Below are 25,077 nucleotides of genomic sequence, written 5' to 3' on the forward strand. Positions count from 1 at the left end.
GAATCCTCCTGCCAATGCAGGGGACACAGGCTTGATCCCTGGTCCAGAAAGAACCCACATGCCTCTGGGCAACTAAGCCTACATGCCAGAACTACTGAAGCCTGCTTGTTCTGGAGCCCATGCCTGCAACAAAGATCCCACGTGCCACAGCCAAGACCCAACGTGGCCAAATAAATAGATGTTTAAAAAGAAGCAGCAGCAGCTTAGAGTGACTTCAAGAGACATCTTTTCTAAATCCTTAAAGTCTTAGAGAACTATGCTCTATAACCTGCCCATGCCTGCCCCTCCTCCAGTGGAGGTGAGGAGACACAGGGTTTGGGATTGCTTCTGTGACAAACTAGAGAGCCGTGTCTCAGTAATCTTCCTGCCCGGAGATTTTAAAACCTGGAAGTCTCCCCAGGATCAAACTGGTTTTCCCCACTTATTCTTCAAACTGGGATACAGCTCCCAATGACAAGTTACCTTCCAAGCTTCTCTGCTTGTATCACAGAGCAGCACCAGCACCCAGCTGCCTTCAAAGGAAAGCACCCATCACCCCTTACAGCTGCTCAGGAGTCTCCTGTGTCAGGAGGATACACGGCTCCATCAGACCCCATGCTCCTTCTCCCTTGGGAACTACGTTAGGTTGAAAAGTTCGGGTCGGATCCACAACTTGCTCCCACTCCTGAAACTCCCAGCTCAATATAATAATAAATATCAGAAGCAAAGGTCAAAGGGTGTGTGTGTTGAAATCAAGATGTCACTCTGCTCCAATGCCGCAGAGCCAGGGTCCACAGCTATGAGCAGAGAGCTGTAAGCAGAATGCTCCAGAAGAACAAGGCGCAGAAGTGCCTTCTACCTCCAGAACAATCACAGCTAAACTTGCACCTTCCTTCCCTTGTCAGCTTACATCCTTGAAAAAGTCAGGTGTAACGAGAGCCTTTTCCAGCAAATCTCAGCAAAGGCCAAATGCCCCAGACACAGTGAAAGGCTACCTGAGTCCTTCCTGAAGGGGGCCTATGGGATTTGAAAGCATTTGGACACAAGGAAGCTCAACAAGAAGAAAGCCTCAGGATTTCCCTGGTAGTCCAGTGGTTAAGACTTCACCTTCCAATGCAGGGGGGTGTGGGTTCAATCCCTGGTCAAGAAGCTAAGATCCCACATGCCTTATAGCCAGAAAAATAAAACATAAAACAGGAACAACACTGAAACAAATTTATAAATAAAAACTTAAAAATGGTCCACAGCAAAAAAAAAAAGAAAGAAAGAAATCTATTAAAAAAAAAAGAAGACGAAAGCCTCTTCCACCTCATCCCCAGATATTTTCACTAGACAGCCCTTCTCTGACGGCAAAGACACATTACCCACTCCCTTCGCCAAAGTCAACTCCAGTTGATTTCTGTTGCCAAGATACCAATTCCAGCTTGTTAAGGCTCAGGTTACAATTAAGGACCCCAAATGAAAAGCACTTAAGATACTCCAATGAAGGCATTACATGCACAGGGACAAGTCATACTCACACATCCACATAAATGACCTTCCCTGGCCCCACTAAGGTCAATATTGCCTTTCCTAGTTTGACAGCACAGCAAGCACAGCCAAGACAAAGCCTACAAGGGCACTAGAGTCCCCACACACCTGCTCTGACAGCCGCCACCTTCCCTTCGCACGCTCCAGGAGTGTCTTCTCCCCTCCTAGACACTGTCAAAGTCCAGGTGCCACATCTCCCAAGACTTACCTGGCTCTCAGATCTACAGCCTGTCAGCTACCTTTGCAACTGCCCAGCCTCCATGGGCTGATTCACGAGGGCAAAGTACAGCCCAGCTCCCTCCTTCGTCCAGACCCGGCTTGGTGTGTTTGCCCAGAACCCAGTCAGAGGCTGCTGCTTCTGTTTGCCTGGTAGTGGGCTGAGCCAGGTTCCTGCACATGTGAAAGAATGCAAACCTGCACAGCAAACAAAGGACAGAGACCCGACGGAGAGGAAGTGCAGAGAGCCCGGAGGCAGCCTGGCCTGGGGAGAAGAGTGCCACCTATGGGCTGTTAACTCCTGTCTGGGCCACGGACGCTCTATTGCTCAACCTCTGTTACTTCTCTGAAAGAGGAATAACAAGGTGGGTTTTCCCAGGTGGCTCAGTGGTAAGGAATCCGCCTGCCAATGCAGGAGACTCAGGAGACATGGGTTTGAACCCTGGGTCAGGAAGATCCCCTGAAAGAGGAATAACAATACTTAACTTAGGAGGGTCATCATGAGGACCACAGGCTGACTTCAGAGATATTGCGAGTTCAATTCCAGACCACTGAAATAAAGTGAGTCATACGAATCTGTTGGTTTCCCAGTGCATATAAAAGTTATGTTGTACATGATACCATCATCTATTGTGTGCAATAGCTGTATGTCTACAAAATTATAAAAAATGTAGGACTTCCATCGTGGTCCAGTGGTTGGGAATCCACCTGCCAATGCAGGGGACACAGGTTTGATCCCTGGTCTGGAAGATTCTACAGGCCATGGGACAACTAAGCCCATGCACCACAACCACTGACCCTGCACTCTAGAGCCCATGCTCTGCAACAGGAGAAGCCACTGCAATGAGACCTGCTCGCTGCAACTAGAGCAAGCCCACGTGCAGCAAAAAAGACCCAGTACAGCCAAATGTAAATAAATAACAAAATTTTTTTTAATGTATATACCTTAATTTTAAAATCCCTGGGGACTTCTCTGGTGACCCAGTAGTTAAGAATTTGCCTTCCAATGCAGGGGACACAGATTTGATCCCTGGTTGATCCCACAGATCATGTGGCTAAGATCCCACATGCCACAGGGCAATTAAACCCACAACTACTGAGCCCACGACTAGGTGGTGACACAGCCAAAGACAAACAAATAAATAAATGTAAAATACTCTGTTGCTAAAAATTGCCAAAACAATTACAGTAGTAATATCAAACGTCACTGATCACAGATCACCATAACAAATATGATCACAATGGAAAAACCTAAAATACTGCCAGCGTACAAAATGAAAAAGAAAACAAGAGAAATATTGCCAGAATTACCAAAATGTGACGTGGAGACACAAAGTGAGCAAGTGCTATTGGGAAGGTGGTGCCATGAGACTTGCTCAATGCAGCTTTCGCCCAAGATTTCAGGTAGTAAAACAACACAATAAAGTGAAGCGATATAAAATGAGGTATAGCCAAAATCACTGCAGATGGTGACTGCAGCCATGAAATTAAAAGACACTTACTCCTTGGAAGGAAAGTTATGACCAACCTAAATAGCATATTCAAAAGTAGAGACATTACTCTGCCAACAAAGCTTCGTCTAGTCAAGGCTATGGTTTTTCCTGTGGTCATGTATGGATGTGAGAGTTGGACTGTAACGAAAGCTGAGCACCGAAGAATTGACGCATTTGAACTGTGGTGTTGGAGAAGACTCTTGAGAGTCCCTTGGACTGCAAGGAGATCCAACCAGTCCATTCTAAAGGAGATCCGTCCTGGGTGTTCTTTGGAAGGAATGGTGCTAAAGCTGAAACTCCAGTACTTTGGCCACCTCATGCAAAGAGCTGACTATTGGAAAAGACTCTGATGCTGGGAGGGATTGGGGGCAAGAGGAGAAGGGGACAACAGAGGATGAGATGCCTGGATAGCATCACCAACTCCATGGATGTGAGTCTGAGTGAACTCCGGGAGTTGGTGATAGACAGGGAGGCCTGGCGTGCTGCAATTCATGGGGTTGCAAAGAGTGGGACACGACTGAGTGACTGAACTGAACTGAATGATATATAATTATGTATGCTTTATAAATAAATGTTATCTTTTCATTTCAAAGGAGATGAGCTAATTCTACTGGCTGAGGCAGGCAGAGTACACACTGTGCGTGTTAGTTGGTCACTCATGTCCGACTCTTTGTGACCCCATGGACTGTAGCCCACCCAGCCCCTCTGTCCATGGGATTCTCCAGGCAAGAATACTGGAGTGGGTTGCCATTTCCTTCTTCATGGGATCTTCCCAACCCAGGGATCGAACCCAGGTCTCCTGCATTGCAGGCCAATTCTTTAACTTCTCCACTGGAGAAGCCCAGAGTATTCACTGGTGGGTAGTAAATGCCTGGTTTAGGTTTTTCTCATTTGAATTTCTCGCCATTGGATTCTGACTGTGCATTAATTGTGTTATCCAGATGGAAGGCAAATTTAAATGCTCAATACTGAATTGAAGGCACTGAAAAGTTTCTATTACAACAAGAAAATAATTTCTCTTGTTTGAAAAATAAAGTTCTCCTGGTGAACACAAAGAAGCTCATGTCGACTTTTGAATTAATATTTTAAAATTTAGCAAATCATCATGCTGTCTACCTTAAATGTATACAATGTTATACATCAATCACATCTCAATAGAGCTGGGAGAAAAAACAAATCAAACTCAGAATTTGCTCTAAAAAGGCTCAGATGTTTATCCTTTCTTTCAACAAACACTTACTGAGTCCTTATTATGTGTCAGGATTTGACACACATAAGTATGAAGGACACAGTCCTTGTCATCAAAAATCTTTGAGCAAATTAAACTGTCATGCTGTTTATTAGTCCAGGGAAGGCCTGGACTAATGGTCCATGGTTGAGCTCATGATCAAATAGGCTAAGGTACCTAAGCTATAAGATTATGACACAGAGGACTTCCATGGTGGTCCAATGGTTAAGAAGCCATCTTGCAAGGCAGGGAACAAGGGCTCAATTCCTGGTTAGGGAACTAAGATCCCACAGGTCACGGAGCAACTGAGGCCACACAATCTGGACCTGAGTGCCACAACTAGGGAGTCCGTGCGCCACAAGGAAGATCCTGCATGCTGAAACTAAGACAGAGCCTGCTTCATTAATTAAGTTTTTTAGAAAAAGATTTTGCCACAGCCCTTCAACTGACTCCGAGGCCATGACAGATGAATATAGAATCTCTGACTCCTGTCGTGGTTTATTACCCCTCTGGTGGGCTTTGAGCCTTGGCTCACTAATAACCTCACTGTCATTTTTAATCCTCCAGAGAAGAGGTACTGGAAAAGGACACACACAATGACCACAGGAATCAGAACATGGTTGATTACAACACAGACTCACATGTCAAATTATGTGTCCCAATATCTCACAATAACATTCATGAAGATCTGATATAACTCTTTTGGCTTATAACATGATGTTAGCTGTGCCCCCAAGGGCTCCCCTGGTAGCTCAGCTGGTAAAGTATCTGCCTGCAATGCAGGAGACCCCAGTTCAATTCCTGGGTCAAGAAGATCCTCTGGAGAAGGGCTAGGCTACCCACTCCAGTATTCTTGGCCTTCCCTAGTGGCTCAGACAGTAAAGAATCTTCCTGTAATGTGGGACACCTGGGTTAGATCCCTGGGTTGGGAAGATTCCCTGGAGGAGGGCATGGCAACCCACTCCAGTATTCTTGTCTGGAGAATCCCCAAGGACAGAGGTGGCCTGGAGGGCTACAATCCATGGGGTCGCAAGGAGTTGGACATGACTGAGCGACTAAGCACAGCACAGCACAGCCCTGCCCTATAACACAGCTCTGTCACTGAAATGTTAACTTTGGAAGAGCTTACAGGTTATTTTAGCAACTTCATTTGATTGGTGATAAAACCAGATCCAGAGAGATAAAGTGATTTAGTCAACATCACAAAGCTAGCTAGAAGCTCAGTTAAGATGATCTAGATGTACTGGACTTGTCTTGCATTGGGCTTACCAAAGTGTGATTATTAATTATCCAAGAATTATGTGAGCCAACAGTAAAACTGTTGATAATTTGAAGTCCACCACAGTGAGGGTATTTACAGCACAGAAACTGGCAAGTGCTGCAAAACCAGGTTGTTGTTGTTTTCAGATAATCACTTTCCCGGCGCAGTGGTTACAACTCCTAACTCCTATTCCAGTGTTCTTTCAACCACAGAACTGTCATTCTGTTTCTAGCCTTCATCTCACGCGTCTGGGTTAAACATCTAGCCCCATTATTGCAAATGCTCCTTTTGTGATGTCCCAAAGCATCTCCAGTCATCTCAAGAGTTATTATGAAACTCTTCATATACTCACCAACCAAAATTAATCTTAATTAGCTTTAATTATTTTATATAGACATATGGCATACCACAGTTATATGGGTCATGAAATGAAACAGATTGTATGGGGTTTCAGCACTCCAAAAGGTTTGGGATTTATCAGTCCCTGCCTTCCCTAGCCCCATAAATCAACAGTTACTAAGTCTTTCAACCTGGCAGCTCAAATCTTCCTGGTTTCTAACAAAATTCACTCAGTTTGACAGTACCATAGCAGCTCATCCCCAAAAGGAGTTGGGCTAAAATTGGTCTTGTCACCTCAAGACCTGATTGCAGTGTCCTCACATGATCTCATAGGCTCTCATACGCTGAAACAGTTTAGTGTTAACATTTTTCCCTTCCCCAAGTGTCCTGTCGTCTCGCCCAATTTCTATTCTGTATGCCAAGTGTCCACTGGAACTGGAAAGAAAAGTGAAAGTGAATTAGCTCAGTCGTGTCCAACTCTTTGCAACCCAATGAACTGTAGCCTACCGGGCTCCTCCGTCCATGGGATTTTCCAGGCAAGAGTACTGGAATGGGTTGCCATTTCCTTCTCCAAAGGATATTCCTGACCCAGGGATCAAACCCAGGTCTCCTGCATTGTAGGCAGACAGTTTACCATCTGAGCCACCAGGGAAGTCAAGCCCTGGAACTGGAGCCTCATCAATTACTAATTGTTGTGAATTTCCTTTCTCTGCCTTCCTCTCCAGATACCAGACCACTAGAGGATCTTGCTTCAACCAGGTGCAAATATCCTAGTTTGACATCTATCTAACAAAAGCATCATCACTGCTAATAATGCAGCTAATCTCTTCCCACCATAACAGTGCTGCTAGATGTGAACACCCACCTAGATCCAGGTCAGGTTTGCCATGAATCCCTGAGCACTAGGATTTAATGACCAGTGAGCCTTGCAAAGGCCAGCTCAGTAGCTGAGATACTCTCCAGGCTTGACCCCATTTCTTTACTGAAAGTAAAAATTTAGGAAATGAACTGAGAGGCCTTATGTCAACAGATAACCGGTAATTATTTGTCTGGGTAATGGGTCTGTGGATGATTTTATTTTTTTCTTCTGGCTGTTCATGTTTTCTAACTTTTCCTACAATAAACTTATTTTCAAAGACAAAATCAACTAACATGGTTTTTAATCAATACTATATCCAAATGTGGTACTGTCATAGCAGTAATTAATTATTTACCCAAGTTGCTAAAATGGAGCAGTGAGTCCCCGAAGCTTCCAAGATCGCTTGGCTGTGCTCAGTCTGCTCTTCTGGAAAGATGATTCTGGAAGTCATACGTTCACGAAACAAATCTTTATTGAACACCCACTCCATGCCCAGCATTGTCACTCGCACTGGGGACAGTGAGATTAATAACATAATCCTTTCCCTAAAGAGGTTTTCAGTTCATGGAAGCAGTAGATATCGAAAAGCTGCACACAGAAAGAGGAGCCTGTGAAAGACAATAATGAAGGTGGGCCGAAAGCCAGGAGAGAATGGTGTCCCGGAAGCCAGGGAAGGTGATGGCTTCGGAAATGGGAGAGTCATCGACAATGCCAAGTGTAGGAGAGACACTGAAAGAGGCAACAGTGGAAGTATTCCCCCTACACTGGTTTTACCAATAAGGAGGTTTGATGATCACAACACAGACAATTTTCTTGGAACTACAGTCAATGGTGTGAGGAATTAGACACAGAAATCACTTGTGCTGCAAATGGAAATTAAGTAAAAGGAGACAGTAAGAATCATTCTTTTGAGAAGCCTGGGTATGAAGAAGAGGGGACAATAGCCAGGACTACTAGAAAGCACTCAGGATTGAAGAACTGGCGTAGCATAGACAAGATGAAAAAGGTTATATGCTGATTCATATGGAGATTGGAGATACAGAAATGAAATACAATTACTGAAGGACTAAATCTCAAGAGAGGCTGATCATATGGAAGTATAGAAGTAAAAGTTAAGCCTAGCTTAAATAAAGGGCATTTCTCCCTCCAAGAAAGAGATTAAGGTGGTGAAGATAGGCTTGGATGGAGACAAGTCTGTTCAAAAAGGGACTGAGTACTTACTGAGACTTCTCTGCAGAGGAGACTGCTAGAGATCAAAGTGAGCTTATATTGATAAACTTGAGAAATGTGGTGATGGTCTGGATTGGCCAGTGTGGAAAACAGGAGTGGGCTTTAACCAGGAACGTGTCCTCAGAGGAACCAGTAGGCAGGAAATGCAGCTGTTACTGGACCCTTAGATGGATTTGAAGCTCCGTGAGGATATTGAGCCTCTGTGGTTCTGTCCATGCTACGACCACTGGGCCTAGCACAGCATCTGGTGTGTGACAAGAGCACAATAAAGACTTTACCTATAAATGAATGGACCTCTGAAATGTATAGCAGCAACAGTCTTGGCTGCAGATTGTATCCAGTAGTTTTCCCAGCCTGAGTATAGAACTAAACTCTGACAGAGAGTTCCTAGGGAAAGTAAAAGGGAATGTTAAGGCAGTGAGTTAAGGGGACTGACTGAAGAGTGGTTGAAGGGGTGCCATATAGGGCATAAATGAGACAGAAACACAAATTCTCTGCATACCTTGTTTAAGTGAGGTGCCTAGAAATACATAAGAGGCCTCTCCAATACGACAGCAAAAGAAAAACATTCAATCATGATTCAAAATGTAAAACTTCAGTTAAAGGGGAATGACTGGATAATGCTGACCCCAGACTTTCCAAAAACATCTGATACAGTGAAGCACTTTTTAGTCAGCTAGCATCTCATAGCTCTGGCTCCAGCAAGGAGTCGGGGGCGGGGCGGGGAGGGGAAGGTTTAGTGCAGAGCAGCCGTAGACTCCAGCAAAGCCAGCCCCTGGAGCCTGCCTTGGAGATACAGAGTTCATGGCCTCAGCCAGGGATTGGCAACCAAGGGTTTAACCTCCTTCTTCAGGAGGGTTGGGTGGCAGGTGAGAGGCATAGCAGCACATGCCTGTCAGCAGTTCCATTATCAGCAAGGATACGTGCCAGGAAAACCTGGTGTAAGGGCCAGAGACAATTACCCTGGCACAGGCAGCATGAGCTACCTGTGCCAATCCTGGGACTGTTGCTCTTACCCTAGAAGTGAAGGAGACGGGGCCTCACTCTCCTCTCCTCACCCTTCCCTTTTTATCGATGCCCCCAGAACCTGGACGAGTGGGGTGGCAGATGGATACTGCTCTGACTTTTAACCCCACGTCAAGCTTCCATCAGGCAAAGATGACTCACGCACCTGCTAAATGAAATAAAAGGCTATACATGCTGGGAGAGTCCTCCAAGCCCCCAAAGCCAACTGGAAATAGGCAGGATAAAGCAGAGTGTGAATTTCAGCTCCACTATCTACTAGCTGTGTGAACTTGGGCAAGTTATTCTATATCTCCTTTTCTTGCTCTATAAGATGGGAACAATAATAACAGAACCTTTCTCAGAAAGCTATCATTTAAGGGTACACTTTTAGATTAAAAAACTACAAACGTGACGTATACTAAATGCTCAATAAATGTTAACTATTACCATTTCCCTGAAAATGCTATGAAGTACTCAGGAAGCGTTTGGTACAAGTCATCAGTCAGTCATCAGTCAGGAATTAATTGGTTATCCATTACTGCTCTGAAATCCACAGCTCCTCCTCCACATTTGACCCAGTGTCCCCACTGAACCATGAGATCAGGGAAAAATTGAGAGACAATATTACACAACTAACGCATGACATAAAACAATGGGTTAGGGTAAGAACATCAGAATTAGAAACTTCATGACAATGCAGTCCTATGCTTCTCACACTGGACAACTTGTAGCCACTGTCAGGGTGCCACAGGATCAGCATGAATTTTATTTTATAAGCAAATTAAAATATTACCTTAATTTTTAACAAACAAAAATATTATAATATGGAATATAATGGAATAAAACTCAAATCTGTATTACTTTTTACAACAAAACAGGAAAAACTTCAAAAAAAATTTCATACTTGGACCACGACAGGTACACACACATCCCACGCAGACACATGTTCACATACACATACCTTGCATCCCCGGGAGTCACTCCCTGCCATTTGATGGAAATGTTTGAACAAGAGCAGACATTTGGACACATAACTGATGAGCTGGGAAGAATCTCTGGAAGGAATCCATCCGTGCAGGTGATGCAGTGTCTAAGCCAGAGACTCAGGCCAAGGCATACAGCTCTTTGATCTCCAGACCTGTAGCACTCCAAACTTTCCACTGCTGGATAAAAATTCTCTCTTACATAAGACTCTATAGGGTACCTAGGTGGCCAGTGACTCTCTTGCTTTACCTGGGGCAGGAAGTGTTTGTTCTCCAGTTGGTAAGTCCTCAGACTCCTTATAGAAACACACCTCAATATTTTAGAGTTAAGATATTCTCCCTTTGGGCTTCCCTGGTGGTCCAGTGGTTAAAAATCTGCCTTCCAATGCAGAGGACATGGGTTCAATCTCTGGTTGGGGAACTAAGATCCCACATGCCACAGGGCAACTAAGGCCGCAATCTGCAACTACTGAGCCTCTGCAACTAAGAGCTGATGCAGCCAAATAAGTAAATATTTTCAAAAATAAAGATACTCCTCCTTGATGGTAACACACATATGTGACTCAAACTCACTTAAACTCTTCAAATAGAGGGAAATGTCATGCCACTTACCCTTCTTCTTCTCTCCAGGTTTCACAGCCCCAATCCCATTTATGTTTCCTTGTGCAATTTCCTTCCCTCAATCACTTTGGGAAGTAGGGGAAGTAACAAAGGCACAGGAGAAAGGAAATAGGAATTAAAACCTGGATTTAGTTTTAACATCGCCACTTCTCAGCCATGTGCCTTTGGAAAACCATCATTCCAACTTTATCGGTCCCAGTCTCCTCATTTTTAAAATAAAGTCTAAAAAGTACCAAAAAAGGCAATGTCAAAGAATGCTCAAACTACCGCACAATTGCACTCAGATCAGATCAGATCAGATCAGTTGCTAAGTCGTGTCCGACTCTTTGCGACTCCATGAATCGCAGCATGCCAGGCTTCCCTGTCCATCACCAACTCCTGGAGTTCACTGAGACTCACGTCCATCGAGTCAGTGATGCCATCCAGCCATCTCATCCTCTGTCGTCCCCTTCTCCTCTTGCCCCCAATCCCTCCCAGCATCAGAGTCTTTTCCAATGAGTCAGCTCTTCGCATGAGGTGGCCATAGTACTGGAGTTTCAGCTTTAGCATCATGCCTTCCAAAGAAATCCCAGGGCTGATCTCCTTCACAATGGACTGGTTGCATCTCCTTGCAGTCCAAGGGACTCTCAAGAGTCTTCTCCAACACCACAGTTCAAAAGCATCAATTCTTCGGCGCTCAGCCTTCTTCAAAGTCCAACTCTCACATCCATACATGACCACAGGAAAAACCATAGCCTTGACTAGATGAACCTTTGTTGGCAAAGTAAAGTCTCTGCTTTTGAATATGCTATCTAGGTTGGTCATAACTTTCCTTTCAAGGAGTAAGTGTCTTTTAATTTCATGGCTGCAGTCACCATCTGCAGTGATTTTGGAGCCCAGAAAAATAAAGTCTGACAGTGTTTCCACTGTTTCCCCATCTATTTCCCATGAAGTGATGGGACCGGATGCCATGATCTTCATTTTCTGAATGTTGAGCTTTAAGCCAACTTTTTCACTCTCCACTTTCACTTTCATCAAGAGGCTTTTGAGTTCCTCTTCACTTTCTGCCATAAGGGTGGTGTCATCTGCATATCTGAGGTTATTGATATTTCTCCCAGCAATCTTGATTCCAGCTTGTGTTTCTTCCAGTCCAGCGTTTCTCATGATGTACTCTGCATATAAGTTAAATAAACAGGGTGACAATATACAGCCTTGACGAACTCCTTTTCCTATTTGGAACCAGTCTGTTGTTCCATGTCCAGTTCTAACTGTTGCTTCCTGACCTGCATATAGGTTTCTCAAGAGGCACTCATCTCACAAGCTAGTAAAGTAATGCTCAAAATTCTCCAAGCCAGGCTTCAGCAGTATGTGAACCATGAACTTCCAGGTGTTCAAGCTGGTTTTAGAAAAGGCAGAGGAACCAGAGATCAAATTGCCAAAACCACTGGATCATCAAAAAATCAAGAGAGTTCCAGAAAAACATCTATTTCTGCTTTATTGACTATGCCAAAGCCTTTGACTGTGTGAATCACAATAAACTGTGGAAAATTCTTCAAGAGATGGGAATACCAGACCACCTGGCCTGCCTCTTGAGAATCTGTATTCAGGTCAGGCAGCAACAGTTAGAACTGGACATGGAACAACAGACTGGTTCCAAATAGGGAAAGGAGTACATCAAAGCTGTATATTGTCACCCTGCTTATTTAACTTATATGCAGAGTACATCATTAGAAACGCTGGGCTGGATGAAGCACAAGCTGGAATCAATCAAGCTGAAATTGCCGGGAGAAATATCAATCACCTCAGATATGCAGATGATACCACCCTTATGGCAGAAAGCGAAGAACTAAAGAGCTTCATGATGAAAGTGAAATAGAGTGAAAAAGCTAGCTTAAAACTCAACATTCAGAAAACTAAGATCATGGCATCTGGTCCCATCACTTCATGGCAAATGGATGGGGAAACAGTAAAAACAGTGACAGACTTTATTATGAGGGGCTCCAAAATCACTGCAGATGGTGACTGCAGCCATGCAGTTAAAAGACACTTGCTCCTTGGAATAAAAGCTATGACCAACCTAGACAGCATAATAAAAAGCAGAGACATTACTTTGCCAAAAAAATGTCCGTCTAGTCCAGGCTATGGTTTTTCCAGTAGTCATGTCTGGATGTGAGAGTTGGACTATAAAGAAAGCTGAGCACTGAAGAATTGATGGTTTTGACCTGTGGTGTTGGAGAAGACCCTTGAGAGTCCCTTGGACTCCAAGGAGATCCAACCAGTCCATCCTAAAGGAAATCAGCTCAGTTCAGTTCAGTTGCTCAGTTGTGTCCAACTCTTTGTGACCCCATGAACTGCAGCACACCAGCCCTCCCCGTCCATCAGTCCTGAATATTCATTGGAAGGTCTGATGTTGAAGCTAAAACTCCAATACTTCGGCCATCTGATGCAAAGAACTGACTCATTTGGAAAGACTCTGATACAAGATTGAAGGCGAGAGGAGAAGGGGACGACAGGGGATGAGATGGTTGGATGGCATCACTGACTCAATGGACATGAGTTTGAGTAAACTCCGGGAGTTGGTGATGGACAGGGAAGCCTGGAGTGCAGCAGGAAATGGGGTCGCAAAGAGTCAGACACGACTGAGCGACTGAACTGAACTGCACTGAAAAAGTACCTTACAGGGCTGTGATGCAGATAGACTGAAATCATATATGGCAAAACACCACAGTGCCTGTTAAATAGAGGTTTGCCATAAATCTCTGCCTCTCTGTATTCCAGGTTCCTTACCTGCTGTTAAAGGTGTTTCAATCTAAACTGTGGCAAAACTCATGAATATGATACAATATGATGGTTAAGGGCTCAGGCTTTGCAGTGTGAATTGGATTCGAGTGGCAGAGCATCCCTTGACTAACTGTAAGACTTCAAATAGGTTACTTAACCTGAGTGTTCTTATTTGTTAAGTGATTGTATTACAATAGATATCCTCACAAGGTTGTTGTAGGATGAGTAAGACAATGTACAGTTCACAGCATGTAGGAGGTGCTCAATGAATATTTGATGCCAGATGAATGCACGAGCTAGGAAAAGCACTTGGCACGGTGCCTGCACATGGGAAGTGTTCACCAGTGCTTGGTGCCAGTGTTGTGTAAAAGATCCTAACAGGAGAGATCCCTTCTGGGCTGTTCAGGGCGTAAGTTCTTAGGTTCTCTTATCATGGTAGTTCATAGCTTTTATCTTAGCTGGTCTTTATTATTGGCTTCAAATCTAATCTTGGGTTATTGCTTTTAATTTTTCTCCTGATCTCTCTCTTATCATCATAATCCACTGCCTTCATAGCTTGTCTTCCCCCGAGACAGGCATCCTTGGTTCTTTATTTATATCACCCAGTGGTATTGGCAGAGTTTGTCCATTTAGGGGCAATGAAAGTGAGTCCAGAAAAGGTAAGAGACTTCACCAAACTCATGCAGTGTCAGTATCAGTCATCAAGTGGCAGAAAATCAATTACAGGACTTCTAGTCAAGGCTTGTTCAGAAAAGCGTACTGGTTAGTAAGAACCATGTGATATATTTAATACAGGGCTTCCCAGGTGGTGTTAGTGGTAACGAATCCACCTGCCAATGCAGGAGACATGAGACACAGGTGTGATCCCTGAGTCGGGAAGATCTCTGGAGGAGGACATGGCAATCCACTCTAGTATTCTTGCCTGGAGAATCCCATGGACAGAGGAGTCTGGCGGGCTACAGTCTGTGGGGTGGCAAAGAGTCAGACACGACTGAAGCAATTTAGCATGCATGCAAGCACATTTAATACAAAATTGCAGTTATTTAAATACCCATTCCATAAACTTCAAAGTTATCAGTCACTGTAAATAGGCTCATTGAACTTGACATATATATGGGAATATATATTCATAAAAATAGAAACTCAAACATTAACTTCTGTATTTCCTCTTGTCTCATTTGTCAGTCAGTAAAGGTGCATACCACTTTGACGGTTCTACTCCTCTGCCCACTGTTCCACATATAGAAATAACCCATGTGTGCACAGCATGAGTGCATACACGTATTTTAGCGGCACTCACATTCTTGTTCTCTCGGCCTGGAATAAGTGACTGCAGATAAAGCCAAGATCCCCAGGAGTGCTGTTCTAATGCTGAATTTAGCACACCAGGACAATTTCCATAGGAGCCGCTTATGATGCCAAAAAACAAAGCTCAGACTTCAGTTTCTGGAGGACACTGAAGGACACGACAAGCTGATGGAGAAGTTTCTTTTCTAAGAATAAATGTCTGTAGTCATAGAAAGGGAGATGGCCAAAGTTCATTATTTTCTGGGAGCTGTCCATATATGGATGTTATAGATTCTCTGCATGCTGAGAAAATACTTACTGCCTTGCTCAACATTGCTTCTGCAACATAGCTTCTGTACAAACCTCTTAAGAATACTTCCTTTTTCACTAAGGATGAATACTCTCTATGATCCATGACACTGTGACACTGTGACACCATGTCCTAGCGCTGGTCCAAATGACATTGATTAGAGGGATGATGTCACTGAATGAACCTGACTGGGGTATATAGCCTCACCCTGGGAGCATTTTTAAAAATTATTTCCTTCATTCAGTAAATAATATTTTAGACACATATGATTCATTATTCACTGTAATAAGAATATTTTCTCCTGTACGAGCTGGCTCTCCACAGTTTCTCTAATAAAGCTGCTAAGCCCAGGACTATGTAGAAGAAACCCAAAAAAATCCCAATTCCTATTTAACAACCAAGAAATGGGTGAGGAGCTGAGTACTTCATTAATCATGTATTTACTGAGTGCCTACTATGTGCCACGCACTGTCTTAGGTGTTAAGTGCAGGCCACAGGAAGTGACCGAGGTGAGTTTGTTCCTTATCCTCTTGGAGTTTATAACAGACAAGTAGTAATAACGCCAGCGGTCAGTGCTAGGAGAGGATGGCAGTAAGAAACAGATGAAGCACACACCAGAGGCACCAAACCTGGTCAGAGAAGTCTTCCCAGCAAAGAAAGATGTCTCAGTGAAGGCCACGTGAAGGAAGACTCACATCCAGGAAGGAAGGATGTGAGTCTGTTAGCCTGGAAGCAGGGCAGGGAGAGCAAGAGAGCAGGTGTTCCCAGCAAGAGGATGGATATGATAAGGGCTCAGAGGTGAAGGAGGACCTGCGCATTTAGCACATCATCAGTAGGCTTTACGTTCAGTGTGGTTGGAGCCTAGAATGCAAAACTAGAGTTGCTAAGACTGAATTGTTGTATCCCTCCGAAATTCGTATGTTGAAACCTAGTCCCCAGACTGATGTATTTGTGGAGACTGTGGAGGAGGGGTGATTAGGTCAGGAGAGCAGAGTCCTCATAAATGGAATTAGTGTCCTTATTCAAAAAGACCCCAGAGAGATCCCATGCCCCTTGTGAAGACACAGGTGAGAAGATGTGAGAAGTGAGAAGATGGCTATCTATGAACCAGGAAGCAGGCCCTCCCCATACACTGAACCTGCCAGCACCTTGGCCTTCAGCTTGACAGTCTCCAAAACCATGAGAAATAAATTGCTGTAGTTTATAAGCTAGCCAGTCTATGGTACCACATCACAGCAGCTTGAGTGGATAAAGACAGCAGTGATGAGGGCTGAGACTGGAGACTGTCCTAGCTGCCTCCGCCAGCATGCGGAGCAGAGGGCAGCCCCAGCTGTCCCTAGCATCCAGATTGCACACAGTGTGGAGGACATGTGCTACTACTGCCTGCCTGCCTCCTTTCCTCCAGCTTCTGGTAATAAAGCATTAGTTTTTCTATGATGAGCTTCCCTGCCCCCTCTCAGTTTATATAGCATGGGTAGGACTGATCCCATCCCCGTTCTAAAATGGACACAAAATTCATACATGACAGAGTCCTGCAGCTCCCTGCCTGAAGTGATTCATTTGGCAGTTAGCACATGTCCAGGGACAAGTCCACAAAGCATGCTCCCAGAGCTTATGCTTGAACTGCTGGGAAATAAGTCTTCCCACTGGATTGACTAAGATGATAAAATAGCAACCTGGAGCCACGGGCAGCCACTGGCCCACCATTCATTCAATCTGCAATAGTTTCTTGGATAACTAGTACGTGCCTCATGCTGTTGTAGACGTTAGGGACGCAGGAATAAGGATATAATTCTGCTTTTTAGGTTTTCACGATCGACTGGAAAGGCAAACAAAATAATCACCTTAGATAAAAGTGATAAATGTTACATAGCTTCTTATATGATCACAGAAGGGCAACCAACTCAACCAAATCTTACTAGGAGGAAGGAAAAAACTCATTAAACCTTATTGGATAATTAGGACTTAATCAGGTGAATTGAGGCATGGGGGTGGTTCCAGAAGAGGAATCAGTAAGTGCAAAGGCATAGAGGGGAGGCCCAGCTGGACAGGCTCTGGTGAATATGGCTCTCACCATATTCAATTAGACAGGAAGATAATGCCCTTTCAGGGGAGTGTATATACCAACATACCTGTTTTGGACAGTGAATATGAGTCACAAGCTCCTGAGAAAAGTCTGCAGGGATTCAAATGTGTGGTGGGTGGTATTTATTTGTTTATATGTTGCTTCTTTCCTGAAGATGTGTATATGTTTTGATTTATGTGTTATCAGCACACAAGTCATAATGAAAACCATGGACATGAATGACATTGTCAAGGAACAGCACAGACTTTAAAATAAAAAATGAGATGAAGAATTAAAGGTAAAAGGCAAAGAAAGAGAAGTTCATGAAGACTAAGAAGGAGGAGTTGGAACAGCATCAAGGAAACCAGGGCATAAGACATAGGAAGAGGTAAAGAGAATAAAAACGGTAAGAGATCAAGTTACATAGGAACTTGAAAGTACCCACGGGATTCCATAGGGTTCGTGGAATGGTGAGAAAAGGGGTAGAACATTAAAGAGGATTGTTTATTGGCTGGCTGCTTGCTTGGTATAAAATGGGAGACACTTGAACATGCTTTTCCCTATGGTGGAGTGGAAAGCCAGTGTAAAAGAGAAGCTAAAGAGATGGGGGAACAAGGGAAAGGAGTGATGGATGTGGTTCCTTAGGAGGCCATAGAGGGATGGAGCTCATAGCCCAGGAGAAGATTACTTGGGTCAGGAAGTACACTTCTGCCATTTAGAAGGGCTGGAGGCAGCAAGGGACATATAAATGCCCGGGTGGGTGCTAGGCAAGGCTAAATATGCATACTAATTATGTTAAATAAATTGATCTTATCCTTCAGATTCTATTAAAACATGTTAATGAGACGCCCACAATTGCCAAAGCTAAAAATGACTGAGCTGATGGTGCTGGGTTTCGGGAAGCTGAGGACGCAACACACAGTCACTTGTAGGTTTTTTTTTTTTTTCCTATTCTATTGGAAGCACAGCCTGACTTATTCTTGATTCAATTTAATTTCTGTCAAGCTGTAGCCTGTGGGTCACACCTATTTTAAGAAATTTCATTTTCCTTAGTGCCAGGCTCTTGCATCTTTGCTCCTCAAAAATCAGCAGCAGTTAGAAAAGTTCCAATCAATAACCACTTGGAAATAGATATTTAAGATGAGTCTGTGTGGAATCGCTACCTTTAAGACATCTTTTTCAGAAACAATCTATCCTCTTACCAATATCATACTATATGTGCACCCATCCAAAAAGGATCCTTCAGGTTTAGGTCACAGAAAATCACAATTAGGGCTTCCCTAGTGGCTCAGTGGTAAAGAATTCGCCTGCCAACGCAGGAAACACGGGTTTGATCCCTAATCCAGGAAGACGTCACATGCCGCAGAACAACTAAGCCTGTGTGCCCCAGCTGTTGAGTCTCTGCTCTAGAGCCCAGGAGCCATACCTACTTAGCCGGCATTATCCTAGAGTCCCTGTTCGGCAAGAGAAGCCACCACCATGAGAAGCCGATACATCACAGCTAGAGAGTAGCCCCCTTGCTGCAGCTAGAGAAAGCCCACGCAGCAAAGAAGACCCAGTACAGCCAATAAATAAATCAATAAAAAATTATTTTAAAAAATAAAATCACAATTTGATAAAGCCTAGATGATGACATGCGAAATCTATTTCATAAATAAAGTACTCATCCCCAAATGAGACATGGAGCAAATTCAATGCTGGGTAAAAAGCTGTTCAGCAAGGGGAAAACTCACAGTAGATAAGGAATCATTTACTGACAAAGTTATCCCTCCCACCCATTCATTTTATAGCACAGAAACTGCAGCCCAGAGTGCCATATGGTTTGCCCAGAATTCAGGTCTCCTGACTCCCCACCCACTGTTCATCCCTCTTCTCATAACATCTGCTTTTTCTGCTGGGCAGCAAACATTATTGGACCAGAGACATCTTTCATCTTGTTCACTTAGGTGCCCCCAGCATAGAGGTAACCATCAGAAATACCTGTTAGTAAGTTAACCACACTTAGGGTGGGCCACTGCTGATCCTTTGTGAGGTTTTATAAAGAGCTGAACATCAGAGTAAAAGATCTCAACAGGAAAAAAAAAAAATCACCAACACATAAACATATGGTTTAGAAACTCTGAAAATACCAGGAACTCCAGACATGATTTCCAGGGTGGCAGTCTCAGGAACAGCAGCTCAAGGTAAGGATCCATGCCAGGGTTTCATTTGTCATTGGGTTGGCAGGCCCCACGCCCCTGGTCATCTATATAGCTTGAGAATAGAAGTTTCCACCACTGCCTCTAAGTTAGCTTTCACCAGTTTGAATCCACCTTAAATATTTAACAGGCTCTCTCCCTCCCTCAAACACTATAAGTGCTAAGCCTCCTTTGATCTTCCCATAACCAAACCTGCCTAAAATTTTTATCTTTGCTGAAATCACATGTCCTTTTTGCACATTAGCAATGCACTCTATCCCACAGGGAACAGCCCCTGCCAGAGTATGCAGGTCCTTGGAGGAGTTAAGACTTGAAAGGGGCATTAGCCACAGCTAAAGCTTGTTTTTTTCAAACAAGACCCTGCGAGTTCCCCTTCTGCTGAAAACCATGTGCCAGCTTGAAAACTTTCTACTCTGGTTAAGACCAAATGTTTCTCAAATGAATCTTCTAAAGGGGTCTCTAGTGGGAACTGTATTCCCTCTTAGCCTTCTTCAGTTTGAGTTTGCTTTGTGTTAATTGGTTAATGGTCAAAGTAAGTACTTACATCTTTTGCCCCTAAATCAGGAGTTGCTGCTGCTGCTTCTGCTATATCCCAACATGACAGCCTGCTGTTCCTCACAACTGGCAGACACTGTAAGCTGTGTTGCCACGTCAGCTGCCCAGAACCTTTCTGCTTCAGCAACAGTTTCCAGACGGAATTATTTGTATGTAGATCCTGAGGCTGGAAACATGCTCTAACCACCATATTGAGAAGGTCTGTCTGGGTAATTACAGAAAGAAATCGCAGACCCTTTCATGTATCTAAATGAGAATTCCAAAAGAAACCTAAATATTATGATGACTTTCTAAACATCATGACGACTTTCTAAACATCATGACAGCAAGTTAATAACTGACCAAAAAATTCAAGTGAAAAAAGTAAAATTTAGACTTGTAGACAGCATCATAGATTTTAGAAAGTTAAAAAAATTATGAGCCTAAGCTGAAAAAAATCATGAGCTTGGAATGGCAGAAAACTGAAAAAGTAAATGCTCATAAATAGAGAGATTTTTTAATGGATTATGAGACATTTAAGTTGTAGAATATTCAGGTATCTAATGACAAATAATGAATTAGAGATATAATTCGAAGGGATTTGAAGGGGTTGATTTGAAGGGGTTTCTATGAAACATTAATGAGCCAAAATAAAAAAGGTATAATGTTATTCTGTTTGGGGTTTCTATGACATATAATTGAGTGAAAAGTATAATATTATCCCATATGCTATTATATATGCATATATATTATAATATGTGGTTATATATAACTATGTATCTATATAGATAAAAGTATACAAAAGGTATATCTCCAGCAGTTAATAATACTTGCTTTGTTTGAGGGGGAGGCGATACAAGGACAACGACCAGGGATGGATGTGATTTTTTTAAAGGCTTCACAATAAACAGCATTTATTACATCCCATGTATATAAAAGTACCTGTATGTGAATGGCATGTATACTTGAGAAGTGTGTGGAAGTTAACAAAAGTGTTAATTAGATATCTTAGGGTGGTGGGCTTCCAGATGATTTTTATTTTATTCTCTATAATTTTACATGTATTTCAATCTTTCTCAAAGAAAAAATTTCTTTATATAATCAGAACAAGCAATAAAACTGCTTCTGTTATGTAAAAATTATTGACAAGTGGTAACTTGCCTGAGCACTTCTGTTTCTGAGGCCCTCTGCTGAATTTTAAATAGATTTGGGTTTTTTCCTTCATGTTCCAAATACACTCAAGAATTTTGAAGATGTTCTTGAGCTTATCTGGAGCAGACAAGCCATGCCAAAGAGAAATGTAAAACACTATTGTAGCCCAGACCTCACATGGCCCTCCTCTCCTTTGAGACGGATGGCAGAGGAGGGCCACACCTTCACACCTTCCTGTGATGTGCGGTGCAGTGAGGGGGCTCTATGGCATGTGCACACAGCCCTGTGACAGAGCTGTAACCCATACTGCCTCAGATAGTGCCTCTCGGGGTGACTCAGGAATCATTTGGGAAAATGCCGCCTGAGGAAAGGGGAGTTGGAATTGACCAGTCAATCCCTGCTTTCAGCAACAAAGCCAGAAATTGAGAAATAAGCTCTTATTGACCAGTGACCAAACAGCCAACATATTTTACATAATTAAACTACAGGCAAGGTCATTCTGTATCCACTGGCCACAGTTCCTGAATTAGAATGAAATGAGGTATATGGATGTACTTGGATGTAAAATTACTTATATGGAAACACCACAGAGTTGTTTTTTTTTTAATTGGTACAATCATAGAAAATTCAAGATGTCCCATCACCATAAAGACTATGTATTAAGTAGATGTGTGTATGAATCAGAAAGCATATATTGTGTATATATATTCATTGCTCTGGAATGGGTGAAGCTCCCAATTTTAAACTTAAATGAGAAAAAGACCTGATGTAGATAAAATAGTTTAATTATAGAAATATTTTGAAAATAATGTTTTAAAAATAAATGTTGTTCCTTAGTTTCAATTACAAAATAGAGGCCAAAAAACTTTAACCTAAAACGATCTTGGATTCACCTCATCATTTTAGATAGAAATAATTAGAGATGAGAGAGGTTAAATAACTTGCCCAAGGTCACACAGTAGAACTTAGGGCTCTGGCTCTCAGAGATCATCTCACAACACTGTGCTGCAAATATTAAGAATAGATCATACATAACCTGATTTGTCATAACTAGTGAAGACACCCATAATTACCATATTCTTGCTTTATATGCAAAGAACACCTCCTTAGATTTATGCAAAGAATACTTAAATATGACCTGCATTTGCCATCTTGTCTTATGATTAGTTTAGGCTCTGTTATCTTGTTAATAATCACTCACTTAGACAAATGAAGGATACAAACAGAAATCTGTAAAAAGCAGATGTAAATAAATGCCATATGTGTGATGTCAGCTACAAGAGATGAAGAGAGGAAAATAAACCTAAGGTAATTTCAAGGATGAGAAGAAAAGAAATCAATGCAAAAAGAGATAGGAAGGAATATTCAAAATATGAGGTTTCTTGTTTGAGAACACATCTACTGCTCAGGCTATTATGGACGATCCTGGGCCTTAGTTTACATGGGACTTGTGACCCTGATCCAAAGACCATCTAGCAATCTCATTTTCCACACACTTCCCTCACTTAAAAAGAGACACATTAGGAAAATATGCAAAAAGTATATCCATATTTTCACAAACTAGCATTTTCCTTGGCTCAGACATCTCCAGTAAATTGAAAAGGTATAGACGTGTGTATATGTAACCAAACAACTGAATAAAAAGGAGAAAATGCAATGACTGCTATGTTCCCAAATACATGGTTTCTCACAGGCACCTACTTAACAGTTTCACTAGCAGATTCAAGGAATCAACTCAGATGTTGGTGAACCACAACAGACAGAAGACCACAATATGCACAAATGTTTCCTCTTGAAAGAAGTTTACGCTCCATCCCTTAAATTAAATTACTTCTAACGACAGTCCAGTCTCAGCGTTTACCCACCATAAGGCTAAGTTGCTGTTTTCAGTCGCTAAGTCATGTTTGAGTCTTCGGAACCCCATGAACTACAGACCGCCAAGCTTCCCTGTCCTTCACTATCTCCTGGAGTTTGCTCAAACTCATGTCCAAGGCTAAGTTATGAGAAGGGAAAACATCTTAAACTTCCCAGGAGAGATTAAGCAAAGGGTTTTTGAGGAGAGGCAGTATATTACAAGGGTTATGTGTGTGGGCTCTAAAGCCATACTACCAAGCTGAGGTCCTGGCTCTGCCACTCTCTAGCCCCATTGATATCAGGTAAGTCATTGAATAGCTCTGGGCCTCAGTTTTCTTATCTGTAAAATGGGGTTAATAGTAACTCCCTCAGGGGTTGTTGTGAATAGATATTAAATTATTACAGCTAAAAGCATTTAGATTAATTTTACAAAATCCATGAAGCTGCCTTAAGGAGTAGTTCCTATTATTGCTCTTCTTTCTTTCTTTTTTTTTTTTTTTTTTTGCCCATTTTAAGCTTTATTTTTTTTCTTTTTATTATTGATTCATAGGAGTTCTAATTCTGGATCTGAGTCCTTTGTTAGAGATATTTATTAGGAATATTTTCTCCCAGTCTATGGCTTGCCTTTTCATTTAACTGTCTTTTTTTTAAGGTCTTTTTTATCGAAGTATAGTTGACTTACTACGTTGTGATAGTTGAGATTTACTATGTATTTATTATGTTGTGATTTACTATGTTGATTTCTTCTGTTGTGTTAGTTTCTGGTGTACAGCTAAGTGATTCAGATATATACAAATATATATAATTCCAAGCTCCTAATTTATCCCTCCTCCCTCTTAACTGTCTTTTAATAAGCAGAAACTTTTAATTTTGATGAAGTCCAATTTATCCATTTTTCTTTGTTTTAAAATTAGTGCTTTGGGGATCTCATGAAAGAAATCTTTGCCTGCCCCCAAAGTTATGAATATATTCTCCAATGTTTTCTTCTAGAAGCTTCACAGTTTCAGCTTTCACAGTTAGGTCCATGATTCACCTTGATTTTTTTGGGTGAAGGGGGTGAACTTGGTAATAGCCAGATAGGAGAGACGCACAGAACGAGGTGTGTAGGAAGGCACAGGGAGTTCCCATGCCTTCTCCCGGCATGCCACTCTCCCCAGATACCCATGTCTCCATGTGTCACTGACACAAAATGAGAAAAGCTTTCTTTTTTTACAAATAAGAAAGCTAAAACTCACAGAGAATGAGCAGTTTGCTCAAAAGTCCCACAGCCAGCAAGGATAACCCAGACTTTGAATCCAGGCCTACAAACATTTCATCATTGTTTATACTGCCTCCTAAGTCAACAAGGTAACAAACATGGTTACCAGGTGATGGGGGCGGGGGGCGGGGGGGGGTCGTAAATTGGGAGATTGGGATTGACATGCATACACTACTATGTGTAAAATAGATAACTAATAAGAACCTATTGTATAACACAGGGAACTCTATTCAATATTCTGTAATGACCTATATGGGAAAAGAATCTAAAAAAAGAGTGATATGTGCATGTGTATAACTGATCCACTTTGCTGTGCACCTGCAACTAACACAACATTGTAAACCAAATACACTCCAATAAAAATTTTTCAAAAAAACAGACAACAAAGATCCTTTTGTTGTTATTGTTCGTTCATTCATTCATGTCTTCAGTCACTGGAGAGCTTAGTGTGTGCCAGGCTCTGTCCCCGGTGTTGGGGATCTAGCCATGACCTAGGCAAACCAGAAGCAAACTGTCTTCATGAAGCCTACATGCTGATAAGGGAGGCAGACAAGCAAACAAAAATCAATCCATCATGTAATAAAACAGACAGCAGTCAGTGCCCTGAAGAAAATAAGAAAGCGATGGAGAATAGACAGTGTCAGGGTTGAGATGGGCTCCTTTAGGTAGAAGAGTCCGAGAATACTTCCCTGAGGAGAGACAGTTCAGTGAGGGGTGCTCCAGGCAAGATCTGGAGAAAGAATGGAAACAGAGTGCACTGTGATTACACTTTGTGAAGCACGAACAAGACTGACCTGTTGGAGGTGTGAAAAGGCTCCTGCCGTGAGCTGGTCTGGAGAGGGAAGGTGTGAAAGAGCTTCTCAAAGAAAGGGAAATGAATGAACTAAGGAAACGAGGTAGCACTGCCAAATCCAC

General features: G+C 42.5%; 1 protein-coding gene across 6 annotated transcripts in view; it reads right to left on the bottom strand.

The window, feature by feature from the left end:
* Positions 1–19,987, bottom strand: part of SEC16B (SEC16 homolog B, endoplasmic reticulum export factor) — a 65,408-nt gene extending 45,421 nt beyond the window's left edge. For 3 of the 6 annotated variants that reach the window (XM_015475127.3, XM_015475126.3, XM_015475123.3), the window contains exon 1: positions 19,909–19,987. In XM_015475127.3, the coding sequence (XP_015330613.2) occupies positions 19,909–19,910 (2 nt within the window). In that variant the 5' untranslated portion in view covers positions 19,911–19,987. The other 3 variants (NM_206971.3, XM_015475124.3, XM_015475125.3) reach the window with 3 other exon arrangements.
* Between the last annotated feature and the right edge of the window lie 5,090 nt (positions 19,988–25,077).

This window comes from Bos taurus, chromosome 16, assembly GCF_002263795.3.
Source record: "Bos taurus isolate L1 Dominette 01449 registration number 42190680 breed Hereford chromosome 16, ARS-UCD2.0, whole genome shotgun sequence".
Taxonomy (NCBI): domain Eukaryota; kingdom Metazoa; phylum Chordata; class Mammalia; order Artiodactyla; family Bovidae; genus Bos; species Bos taurus.